General features: G+C 56.4%; 1 protein-coding gene across 1 annotated transcript; it reads right to left on the reverse strand.

Moving 5' to 3' along the window:
• Positions 1–213: 213 nt before the first annotated feature.
• Positions 214–8,958, reverse strand: AK1 (adenylate kinase 1). The gene is made up of 7 exons (XM_010951161.3): positions 8,874–8,958; positions 5,833–5,871; positions 4,249–4,284; positions 3,907–4,070; positions 3,089–3,205; positions 686–877; positions 214–454 (listed from the first exon to the last, which is right to left on the reverse strand). The coding sequence occupies exons 2-7, from the start codon at positions 5,837–5,839 to the stop codon at positions 386–388; spliced, it is 585 nt and encodes a 194-aa protein (XP_010949463.1). The 5' UTR covers positions 5,840–5,871; positions 8,874–8,958; the 3' UTR covers positions 214–385.
• Between the last annotated feature and the right edge of the window lie 3,795 nt (positions 8,959–12,753).

The raw sequence follows: 12,753 nt of genomic DNA on the forward strand, positions 1-12,753 counted from the left end.
TGCCTCCCTAGGCCTGGCCAGCCCGGGCCCAGCGCGCCGTGTGTGAGAAAGGGCCCTGGGTCTTCCACTGGAGTGAGGGGAGGGGTGCTGGCTGAGGTGGGCTGCGGGGCCCGAGGAGGAACGGGAGGGTGAGGGTCTGGGGACTCAAGGCTGGGGCAGCTATACCATGTGAATCAGCCCTGATGGAAGCAATGAGAAAGGATTAAAACTGAATGTCCTTGGAAATTCCTTTAGTGCTCTGCTGTCCATGAAAACAGGATAAAGTAGCTTCCTCTGTCTGTGCTCCAGCCGGGCAGGGTGGAGGCACTGCGCTCAGGCCGGGAAGGCTTTGAGTCAGGAGGAGGGTGGGGCAGGGCTCTGAGCTGGGGAAGGGGCTCCAGTATTGCTACTTGAGGGCGTCCAGGTGGGTGCAGACCTGGGAGAAGACATTGTCCACGGTGCCTTCAGCATTGACCTGTGGGGAGATGGGCCGTGAGGGCAGGATGCAGGGGAGGGCCGGGTCCACCGAGGCTGACCTCCACAGAGGCCAGGCCTTGCTCCTAGAGCCCAGCCATAGTGGACAGCAGCCCCTCCTCGAACCAGTGGGGAAACCAAGGCCTGGACAGGAGGGCTGGCCCGAGGCCACAGCAATCTGAGGCCAAGCAAGGTAAAGACCCAGGTTTCCCAGGGCTCCCCCAGGCCGCACCTTGCGAACAATGCCGCGCTTCTCATAGAAGGCGATGACGGGTTCTGTGGCCTTGTAGTAGGTCTCCAGACGCTTCTTGATGGTCTCTTCATTGTCGTCCACACGTCCACTGGTCTCTCCGCGCTTCAGGAGCCGCTTGGTCATGGTCTCGGGGCCTGCGTCCACATACAGCAGCAGCGTGGGCTGTCCGATCTGCGGGTGGGGCACTAGTCACGGGGGACCCATTCCTGCCCCCTGGGGCCATCTTCTCCCCATCTTCCCACTTCTGAGGCCCCACCTGAGATGCACTCAGACCTCCAAGGCCTTTCCCAGGACAGCCTGAAGGACCTTCCTAAAACCAATCTGCGCTGTCCCTCCCCTGCTCAAACCTCTTCCATGGCTCCCCAGTGCCCTCAGGAGAAAGTCCAAACTCCTTAACTGACCTGCCCTGCCCTCCCTGTCCACCTCATCTCATGCTCCTGGCTTCTTTGCTCTCCTTGCTTCAGATCCATGGACTGTTTGTGGTCTGGGCTCTCATCTACTTCCTCCTGTGCCAGACCTTTGCTCACACTGGGAAACTCTGCCAGGAATCCTTTCCCTCAGTACCAACTGCTCACCTTCAAATGTGAGCTAAAATCTCACTCCTCTAGGGCAGTCTTTGCGGATGCCACCCCCACCACCATCCGTGCCCTCTGGGATATGCATTTCCAGTCCCCTTTATTTCTGCCTCCAGCTTGTCTCAGGAGGGCCTCTGGTTATTTACTTAACATCCCTCTCCCAGCCAGGCCTAGAGCCCCTGAGGGCAGATAGACGTCTCACACCTGCAGAGCTGGGTAGTAAGGGCTGAATGAAAGGACCAGGGGCTGCTGAGCTCTGGGGGTTCTGAACAATGTCACTGTCATTGGAATCAGCATTTCGTCCACAGGGAAGACTTGGAAGGGCTGGAAGGAATAAGGCCAACCATTCCTCCTTCAGTGAGGCCAAGGCGCCCCCTGGTGTTCAGATCCAAAAAAACCAGGTGGCCAGGCCTCTGGAGGCCATGGCAGGGCTGGGCCCTGTGCCAAGTCCAGCACCCACAGTAGCGCCTACAATAGCCCCAGGAGGGATGGGGACTTTCATTAACCACATTTTCTAGGAGTGATCCTAAGGGCCTGAGGTGATATCACACAGCTGGTACGTCAGGGCTGCCTAGCATCTGACCACAGGGGCCATGGCCTTCCAGCCTGAAGGAATCCCCATTTCACAGACAGGAAAACTGAGGCCTAGATCAGAAAAGACACTTTCTTGAGGTCTTGAAATACAGTGTTCTCCCTCTAATTGAGGCTCAAAGCTACAGAAGCCCAAAGATGGCCCCACCTTACAGAGTCTAGCAGTGGGGATGGAGCTCTGTCCTGCCCCAGCCCACTGGGTTGTCCAGTCCTCCACACAGGCATTCCCACTGCCAGAGTACCCTTGACCCTTGCTGACCTCTGTCTCCACCTAGGCACTTCATCTGTTTCCCCTACATGGTCTGTGACATCAGAGGTGTGTGTGTCTGGGTTTGCGTCTGTATGTGCATCTGTGCAGGTCCCTGTATACAGATGCACCATATCTGTGTACATGCGTTGCATGAACGTGTGTGTGTACATTGCCAGATGCGTGTGTACATCTGTGCATAGGCCTCTGGCCTTATGCATGTGCATGTGTACCTCTGTACCTACATGCACATGTACATGTGCTTGTATGCCGTGGGTACACGTGCCTGGACATGTGTGTGCTTGGGCGATGTGCTCCCACCCTGCAGGTCTTTCTGGGGGACACCCATTCCAGGCGGCTCTGAGCCATCATCGTCAAGGCCCACTCTTCCCAGCCAGACTCCCTGTGGTGCCTGGAAGACCAGACTCTCCTCCTTGGCATTCAAGGCCTCCAGCCTGGCCTGAGCCTCCCTCTCCCACATCACCCCCAGTTGCCCTGCCCCACAGATTCTGTCCTTTCCACACCAGCCTGACCCTTCCAGCTCTGTCCATACTGTTCCCTGCCCCTCTGACCATGTGTTTATGGGGTACCAAACCCCACTTTTAAAAGGTGCATTCTCTCTAACCCCCGTGCTGCCCCTCAAGGCAGCTGTGGACTGTATCTCCCCATTTTGCAGTTGGGGACACTGAGGGTTCAGAGAGGCACGATGACTGGCCAAGGCCTCAAACAGCTGAGCTGAAACCTGAGGCCAGTTTTGTGAGCTCCCCAGCCTGGTGCCTCCTCTTCTACACATTTTCCTCTAGATTTCTAGAAAGACTTCCTTGGTACCCCTCCTTACCCACTCCCCTGCATTAGTCTGTCTCTCCCTCTCTCTGCCAAAAACTCTCTCTGCCCATCACAGCAGCCGCTGCCTGGCTGCCCCCACATCACAGCTCCCAAAGGCCACCCACCCACCGAGCTGTGCCTTACCCTCCGCTCAAACTCTTCTCCCTGCTGCACCTCCCGGGGGTAGCCGTCGATCAGGAAGCCTTTGGAAGTATCTACCTTGGCCACCATGGCGTCTCGGAGCATGTCCAGTACTGTCTCCTGGGGGCACAGCAGGAGAAGGGGAGGGCTATGAGCCCCTCTTCTCCACCCCTCCTAGGGCTCTGCGTGCTGCCCCACAGCCAGAAGTGCTCTCTGCCCTAACACAGGTTTCCCCAACCCCTCTCCAGGAAACCTTCTCTGAACTGTGAAGACTCGATCTATTGATTGAATCATTCATTCATTCACTCAGTAATATTGACGGAGCCCCTCCTCTCAGCCAGCTCCTGTCTGGGGCCCTGAGGACATAGCTGTGAATAAAGAAGACCTTCCCTGCCCTCAGCAAACTCACAGTCCGCTAAGGGGACAGATAATCACACAGTTGATTTTTCAGTTTACAAGCATGGGCAAGGAAGTGGGGGGCTATTGGAGTATAAAGTTGGGGGTCTTAGCCCAAATCTGAGGAGTCAGCAAGATCTGAAAGCTGAGAGGAAAGAACATTCTAGGCAGGAAGGAATGTGATTAGTTTGAGGGGACAGAAATGCCAGGGTGGTGGAAGGTGGAGGGGTCGGCAGGGTAGATTCTGGAGACTCTTGGGAGCTTCCAGAAGGAATTTTCTGCCGAGGGCAATGGGGACCCACAGGAGGGTTCAGAGCCAGGGAAGGTCATAGCCAGCCTTGCCAGTGTGTCATGGGCTTTGCTGGCTGTGGTCCATTCAGGGCCACCATCACCCCGTGACCCACACCCAGCCGGGGCCCACTCACCAGTGGCACCAGCTGCCCCTTCTCCATGATTTCCGACAGCATCTTGCCCCTGGCCGAGCCCGAGCTGACCTCGGCCCGCAGGAGGTCCCCGGTGGAGAGGTGGGTGTAGCCGTACTTCTGGACAATCTTCTCACACTGGGTGCCCTTCCCCGAGCCGGGCCCGCCTGCAAGCGCCCACCCATTCAGAAGCCCCGAAAAATGGGGCCCCAGCAGGGACAGGGTCTGCCCGGGCCCCCCAGCGAAGCAGGGGCAGAGCTCAGGGTGCAGCCCCGGGCCCAGGCTCCCACTGGGGCCTTGAAGCCCCTCCCTGCTTACTGCCACACCCGTCCGCCTTGGACTCACCCACCACAAAAATGATCTTGGTTTTCTTCAGCTTCTCTGTGGGAGAGAAAAGGGAGCAGAGCTCAGTGAGTCACTGGACAAAGAGCCAGAAGCACCTCTGGAGTTCCAGGCCTGTGCTGGGCTTCAGGCAGAGAGACAGACGTGGCTCATGCTCCTGTCAGAAAGGCAGATGAGTCACAGCCCAGAGTGAGGGATAGTGGTGCGAGGAAAACCCAGAGACCAGGACAGGTCAGGGAGAAGAGGATGTTCCAGACTGAGAACCCACAGGGACAAAGGCCTGGAGGCTACCGGCTCAGCACAGTCTGTGAGGGTGACTCTCAGGGGTCGGATGCCAACCCTCACGGCCCTTCCCTAGGGGCAGCTGGCCCGTGGGTCACCTCTGGCGTGAGAGTCTTCCAAGCTACGGGAGTCTCTCGCTGAGCAGCAGGCCCCCATGATCTTGTTCTGCTGTGTCCCCTACCCTTCCCTTCCCAGGCCCTAGGCCTGCCCATTGCCTGCCTTCCCTGGGCGGTACCAGTGTGGAGCTGGCAACCACAATATGTGTTGCCCTGGAGACAGTTGCCGGGGAAGAGGGCTGTGGTGGGTATGCGGAATCCTTGCCCGGAGAGGGAGGTAAGCTTACATTTCAACCTCTGCCTTGCCAGCCCTTGCAATTCAGCAAGACCACAGCCCCACCAGACAGAGGGAAACTGAGCCTAGAGAGGCAGGGGCCTGCTCCAGGGATGCCAGAACTGGAACTGGGGCCCGGGGCCTCTTCCCACTTCTCAGGGAAGGAGGACCTAACTGGATGCCCTTAGGCAAGAAGTCCCTACTCCCAGTGGGGAGGTGAGCTAGTGGCTCCCGGGGACCCTCCCAGCTGTGGGGCTGGAGACCTAGAAAAGCTGTCAGAATGACTTCTGTGGGCTCCCATCGTCTTCTGCCTTGCAACAGGCACAACCCTGGGTGTGGGGGAGGCCACAGCCCAGTGGCAGCTGATGTTCAAGCCCCGGGGGTGGGAAGGATGACTGCCGGCCTCAGACAGCAGCAGCCAGGCCGGCTGGGCTCCTTTAAGAGCTACCCAGGCCGAGGCCCAGCGCCAGGGATGGGATGGGTGGTGCTGCCAGGAGGCGGGCCAGCTGGGCTCTGCGCATGTCTCCCTCCAGGCCTCTGCCCATAGGAGTCAGGGGGGCCCAAGACATCCTCAAGACCCACCCCCACAGGTCCCAGAGAGGGGCAGGAATGTGTCCTTGTTAGCCTTGGCATTTGCACTCTTGGGGCCTCTCCACAGGGCAGGCCTCTCCTCACCAGAGCCGCCCCCACTCCAGAAAGAGCCAGAGATTCAGCTCTATAAATACCAGTGTAGGAAGTGTGCTGTGGGGCCCTCAGGAGCCTCAGGGAGGCCTCATCCCTTCTAAAATTAATCTTGGAGCTGGCATATCCGGCAAGAGGTCTGAGGAGGATGCTGGAGGCTCCCAAACAGGCCCCTTCTGGCAGCCCCAGAGCTACCTCCAAACCCTCCCGAGTGTCTCCTGAAAGCACACCCCCTTAACAGATGGGGACACTGAGGCCCAGGCTGTGAGCAGGAAAGGAGAGGAGCCTCCATACCTTCCATCCTGCCGAGGTCTGGGGAGCCGAGTCAGCGTTCTGCAAGACAAGGGCACAGGTGGGGCGGGTGAGGGGTTCTCCCCACTCTGCCTCTGCTCCCGCCAAGCCACGCGGTGTGGCCAGGCCCTGACGCGCCCTCTGAGGGCAGAGGGGGCCGCTGGGGACAGGGAAGGCCCAGGAGGCTGGGAGATCTTGGCAGAGCCACCTTTCCTCTGTGTGCTTCCACTGCCTCACCTGTCACAGAGGAGCAGAAGCCCCCTCCCATCCACCTCTTCCCTTCGTAGCTGGAGCTTGAAGAGGAAGGCAGCCCTGAGGGGTGGAAACAGCTTCAGAGCTGCTTCCCTTGCAAGGCAAATAAGCCCTGGGTCCTGCGTCTGCCCGACACCTTGACAACGCTCCCCAGGGCAGGGAGGAAAGCTGCCGGGAGGCGGGAAGGTGGGAGGGGAGCTACACCTGGGATGGGGTTCCGAGGAGGATGCTCAAAGGGACAGAGGCCTGAGAGGGAGAAAGCTGCGGGGCCACTCACGGGGCCACAGTCGGTCCAGTTCTCAACCAAGGGGGGACCCAGGTCCTCACCCCTGCGCAGGCCCAACTCCCACCTGCACATGCCCTTGCCCCTCCCCACCTGAGGACCTTGCTCCACTGCCCCCACCTTCCCCTCAGCGTGTAAATCAACCCCAACCCCTCCTGGGACCTGCCCCGCTTCCATACACCCCACCCCCACCCCCGCCCAGGGCCTCCCTCCACCTCCCCTTCCCATTAGTCTCTTCTGAGTTGCTGAGACACATCTTTGGCCCCTACTTCTTTACTCCGCACCCACCAGCCCTCCCCAAGGCCGCCAGCAACCATCAGAGTCACTTTTGCTTTCACCTTTGACCTTCAACCCCTGGCTAGCATTCCTTCTGCCTGAGACCCCCTACCCTGGGCCCCTACTCCACTCTCACTGTTGGCTTCAGGTTCCCAGGCCACCATCCCTGACCAGCCAGCCCAGGTCTCTCTCCCCAGCCCCATGTGTCTATGGCCCCGGACAGGCCCAGAGGCCCTGCAGACCCCCAGACCCGGAACAGCCCCCAGCATCACACCCCATCACCCTCAGAGGCCCTGGTCAGCACGAACACCCTTTCCCCACCCACCTCCACCCAACACACGCACATCCCAACCCTCCTGCTCCTGAACTTCTCCCTAGTCTGTGTCCTCACCACCACTTTCTTGTTCCAAGCAGGGGAACTGGCCACTGCCCTAGCCTCGCATGGGCCTCCCTGTCTCCATACCCAACCAGGCACTCTGCAGGACTTTTCTGACAAGCATCAGACCACATCACTCCCGGGCTTAAAATCCGTCCATGTGTGGCCCCCTCAGCTCCCCAAGTAAACCCTAACATAACATAGCTGACCGGACCCAGCAACCCGGCCTCCACCACCCTCTGCAGCCTTATCAGCCGCCACCTGAACTGCTTAGAGTTCCCTCGCCCACTGGGGCTGTGTTCCCCCTCCAGGTCCCAGCTGATGTTGCACCTAATACCTGGATGCCCTTCCCCAGGATGCTATTGTTTAGGACCCAGTTCAGGTGTTACCTCTTTCAGGAAGCCCTCCTGGACCCTGCCCTCCACTCCCACACTGGCAGGTGCCTCCTCTGACTGTCCAACAGCATCACACATGCCACACTGGATGGGGCCTCTCTGTTGTACTGCAGGCCTGTTCCCACCAGGCTGGCCCTGGCCCTGGCAGAGCAGAGGGCTGGGGGCCTCACTCCATCCTCACAGTCATCTTGGGAGGGAAGGAAGGCTCGGAGAGGAGGAGAGACTGGCTCCAGGGCCTGGCTGGGGTCATGCTTGAGGCTGCGTTTTCTGCTGCCCTGGGCCTGGCACCCACTTGGTTCTTCGGTCAGCTTTGCTGACCATCCCACCATTTGTGGGTCATGAGTTACAGCCTCTTTCCTGCTGAGTGTGCTTAAGGAAGGGTAGGAACTGCCAACACCCCTCTGCAGGTGGCAGGGGAGGGAGAGGGTCCCCCAGGCCAGAGACAGCCTGCAGAAGTGGCCTCAACCCCACCCTGCCCCGCCCCCTCCTGGTAACATAAGCCCCTCTGTCCTCCTGGCACCTGCCACTCCTTGGTCCAAAATAACTTGGGTCGTGAGGAGTCCTCACAGAGGCCAGGGGACCAGGACAGAGTTGGGTTACGGGCTCTGCACCCGGGCCTTATAAGGCCCCCAGATCAGGACTCCCAGTATGACTGAGTGGTCTGCCCAGGGGCCTGGGAAGTAGAGGCCCAAAGGGACAGCGACTTAACCTCAATCACAACACAAGACCAGGACAAAACCCAGGGTTCCCAGCTCCTGACCAAGAGCAGACTTCCCAGTGGTTGGCAACCAGCTAGCGTTCAAATCCCAACTCTGTCACTCAGCTGTGTGACCTTGGGCAGCTGGTGTCCCCTCTCTGGGCCTTTACCCCCAGGCCCTGTCCTGCTGCTACTGAAGAGTCCTAGGTAGGCAGCTGAGCAGCCCTTAGGAAAGGCCCCATGGGCTGGCTCCAGGGCTCCCACAGAGCTCCTGTCCTTTCAGAAGGCTGGGGCAGGGGGCCAAACATCCGGGGGGCTTTCTGTCCCTCCAGCACTCAAAATGACATGACAGGATAGCTCCTCCCATCACCTAGGCTGCCCTTACCCAGGTCCTGGGGCCGAGAGTCAGGTCACAGCTTCCCTTCCCCGGGACCCAGCTGGGATGTGCCAAGGGCAGGGACTTGGAGCCCCAGGAGTACTTGCGGGACAAAGGGGAGACTGTCACAGAGGCTGGGAGGGAGGGCATCACAGACACACACCCATCCACAAGGGCACACACAGTGTGGCACAAATACCCAGAGCAGAGCCTGGGGAATATAGATGCACACGGATCACATCCAGGGATACAAACACACAGCCGTGCAAACCCCGAGGATACCCTGACACACACAAACACGCACCCCTCAGGTGTGTGCGGCTCCCCCAGTCCCCGCAGGGGCGCTCCCCCCGACACGTGCAGAGGCACACACCCGGGCACACACTGACCTGGGGGAGGGGTGCGGGTGGTCGCCGGGGCCAGTGCTTGCCCTGCCCGTCCTCACTGGCCGCCTGCAAAGGCGACTATTTATAAGGCTGTCAGCAGCGCGCGGCATGCTGGGAGCCAGCGCTCCGTGATGGCAGGGAGGGAGGGACGGAGGGAGGGAGAGCCAACCGGGAAGGGAGGGGGGACTGGACCGGAGTGGAGCCCTGATGGGAAGCAAGACCGTTGCCCCTGCCCTGCACCTCCAGGTGGCTGTGCCCACACAAGCACGGATGGTACTTGAGTTTCTGGAGGGTTTCTCATTCCTACATTACCTCCACCGTGCCCACATCTCTCCAGGGGGACGGGACCAGGCTTCCCGAATGATAGCTGGGGAAACTGAGGCCCAGAGAGGAGAGAATCTTTGCACAAAATCCCATAGCAAATTGGTGGCAGACAGAGGCCACAACCAGGGATGGAGGGGACTGAAGCATGTTTTCTGGGAGCTTTGCTGGCCAGATCCTCCAGCCCTTCCTTGGATCCTGCCCAGAGGCCCCTGGGCTAAGACCTACCTGGAATTACTCCTCCTCCGTTGGAAGAGGCTCCAAGAACTCTTCTGGGATGGAATTTCCCCAGAACCCCAAAGACCACCCATGTAGCCATCTCCCAGCTGGTGGTTACATAGATTATTTTTTTTAAAAAAAGACAGACCTGCCCCTATGGAGCTCCAGGCAGTTTCCAACAAGGCAAGTGCTAGGATGTGGATGTTCAGAATGTTGTGGGCACCCAGATAGGGGACTGACAATCCTGATTTAAAATAAAAAAAAACTCCCATTAATGAGACTCACTGGGCACCAGACGCTGGGCAGAGCACTGGACTCAGACCATATCTGTGAATCCTTAAACACAGAGAAGGAAAATAAGGGTCCCATCTGTAAAAGAGCTTGCCTGAGGTTCCCAAGTAGTCATGTATCTACCCAGCATTTTGCAGGAGATGGGGACATAGCAGTAGGTGCTCAATAATATAGCAGGGCAGAGATGAGAGCCTAGGACCATGCGGCTTCAGAACTCGTGCACTTGGCCACTAGACCACATCACAACCTTGAAGGCAGCAGCCCCAGATGGTGGGGGGAGTTGAATTTGGAATTTGTCTTATAGGCACTAGGGAGCCATGGAAGGTATTTAAGCAAGAGAGTAAGACCACCTTAGATGGGTGGTTTCTTAGCAATAACAGCAGCCTGGACACCAGCAGGCCTGGGTCTAGTTCCAGCTCTGCCACCTGTGACATCAGACAAAGTTCTTATTACTAGGATTTTAGTTTTCCCATTTGTGGGATGGGTGAGTAGTGGGTCAGGAGGTCTGCCTTAGAAATTGTTTGAAAGGTCCTCTCAAAAGGTGGTTGTGTGTGCATTGGCACAACCTTTGGGGAAAGCAAATTGATTATGCCCATCAAAATTTCAAATGTGTCTACTTTTAGGAATCCCACTAGTGGTCACAACACCTGTACAGGATGGTTCTCTAGTCCCAGTGGGGACTGATTGATGGGAGGGACAGTGGAACAGACAGGCAGGGTGGGAAGGTAGTGACTGCTGTACAGTCTCAGTGGAGAAAGGAAGCTGGAGGTCTGTGTGGCTGGTGGCGCAAGAGAACCGGGCAAAGGGCCAAACTACGCTGGTTTTATCCCATCTTCGTGAAAATAATTCTAAACATGTAGGGGTGTGTGTGTGTGCAAAATCTATTCCTAGAACTTTTTTTTTTTGCATTGTAACATCTCTGAAATTGTTTTGTCTTATAATCAAATCAATGCTATTTTAAAACTGATGCAATGAAGCAGAACTGAGAGGAGCAGGTGTGCACACAGGATCTCCTGGGTGGAGGTGGGACTTTCATTTCTGCCTTAAAGGGTCTTCCATGCCTTTTTTTTTTTTTTAATACAACAAGCATCTATTACTTTACATATAAAACAATTTTAACATAGATATATCTTGAGGACATTATGCTAAGTAAAATAAACCAGTCATAAAAAGACAAATATTACATGATTCTACTTACACAAAGTATCTGAAGTAGTCAAATTCATAGAAACATAAAGTAGAATGATAGTTACCAGGGCTGAAGGGAAGGGGAAATTCGGAGTCGCTGTTGAATAGGTGTAGAATTTCAGATATGCAAGATGAAAAAGACATTTGGAGATCTGTTTCACAAAAATGTAAATATACTTAATACTACTAAACTGTACATTTACAAAAGGGTAAGCAGTAAATCTTGATGTGTGTTTTTTTTACCACAATAAAAAATAGATTTAAAAATCTTAACTGAAAAAAAATTTGAGTACCTGCTTTAACGATTTCATTTGCATATGACCTATGGATTTTCCACCAATACTGGGATATTAAAGTTTCTGGATTTTTTTCCCCAGCTGTGATCTAAAGAAAGAAAAAAAGGGAGAGAGGAAGGGAGGGAAGGAGGAAGGCAGGAGAGGAGGGAAGAAGGGAAGGAAGGAAGGGAGAGAGGGAAAGAAAAAAGTGCACAGAGGAAAAAAAGGAAGATGGTACCCTAGACTGTTAATAGAGACTAGGACTGGGTGATGCCCTCATTTGCTACCTTATGGCATTGGTATAGTATAAGTTACTTTATAACATTAAAAAAATACCCCAAAACGTAAACATATAAAATGAAACCAATTTTTTAAAAAACATTTAAAAAATATTCTGGTTAAAGAAAGAATTCCAAGGTTTGAAAATGAACCAGCATCAGGGGATCAATCTGGAGCGGCCTCTCTCTGAGGAGTACAGCTGGATCCATGTGTCCAGGCTTGGGTGTGGGGCTGCCCCAGGCAGGCCTGACCAGACTGCTGAGCCTCCGCTGGAAACAGCTGGAGTGGCTGCTTCCGGAGGCACACGTGGGGTTTGCAGCTGATGGGAAATGCCTTTACCTGCAAGGGGCTTCACAGGGGTAACTGGATAGTAGGGATACAAGAGAACCCTGAACCCCTTCCTGGCCACAGTGGGAAGCCAGTGAAGGTTTCAGCAAAGCAGGTGGTGATAAGGTGGCTTCAGAAAGTTAACTTTGGCAGTGAGTGGACTTGTATTGGTTGGGTCCCATCTGAGGGAGTGAGAGCATGTGGGGTTGAGGACTAGACCCCAGACCTCCTACCCTCATCATCCTCTAACAAAGTCCCACCTGCTGATGCTAAACCGAGCTTTCCCAGGGTCCACCCCCAGCAACCCACCCCTCTTAACACCCTTCTACCGACCTCCCCTTTGTGCCCACCGGTGGGGAGACAGGAGACCCATGGTATACTGGGAGAAACTCCCCCTGGAAACCTCTGCCTGGATCTAGACTCCCAGAAGCCTTTGCATGGGGCCGGAAGTATGCCGTATTCCCATATCCCTTTCCCATGCGGGACCTTAGGCTCCCCATGTAATGACTCTGCAAGGGGTCCCCGTCCCTCAAACACGCCCACCACTGCCACCATTACTGTGTGTGGTCATCCTGGGCCTGGCCCTGCAACCCCCCAGCCTCCTGTCCGTCCTGCTGCTGTCCGAGCAAGGATGGCCCCTCCAAGGAGGAAGAATGGAGGCTTCACCCCACCTTAGGCTGGCACTCATGGCCTTCTGCCATCTGGCCCCATCTCCCATGGCTCCCTCCTTCTTCGGCCTCGCTGCCTATCGAGCGAGGCTGTGGGTCCCCAACCAGGCTTCCATTCAGGCCCTTCTTCCCACCTGACATCCCATCCCTCATCAACTGCATCTAACACAGGGCATGGCACGTGGCTACCTGGTGAGTGAATGTATACACGAACTCAGACAAACGCAGGAGCCGTTCTCGCCAGCCAGCTCTGTGGCCCCCATCCCGCTGGTCCAGTGCCCAGGAGAGCTCTTTCCTGTCCCCAGCAGGCCGTCC

This window comes from Camelus bactrianus, chromosome 4 (assembly GCF_048773025.1).
Source record: "Camelus bactrianus isolate YW-2024 breed Bactrian camel chromosome 4, ASM4877302v1, whole genome shotgun sequence".
Taxonomy (NCBI): domain Eukaryota; kingdom Metazoa; phylum Chordata; class Mammalia; order Artiodactyla; family Camelidae; genus Camelus; species Camelus bactrianus.

What these genes read in the sequence shown, in the direction of transcription:
- AK1 (XM_010951161.3), bottom strand. An exon ending in CAAGATCATTTTTGTGGTGG is followed by an intron (nt 4,071 to 4,248) that starts GTGAGTCCAAGG and finishes GGGCGCTTGCAG; the next exon opens with GCGGGCCCGGCTCGGGGAAG. An exon ending in AGGGGCAGCTGGTGCCACTG is followed by an intron (nt 3,206 to 3,906) that starts GTGAGTGGGCCC and finishes CTGTGCCCCCAG; the next exon opens with GAGACAGTACTGGACATGCT.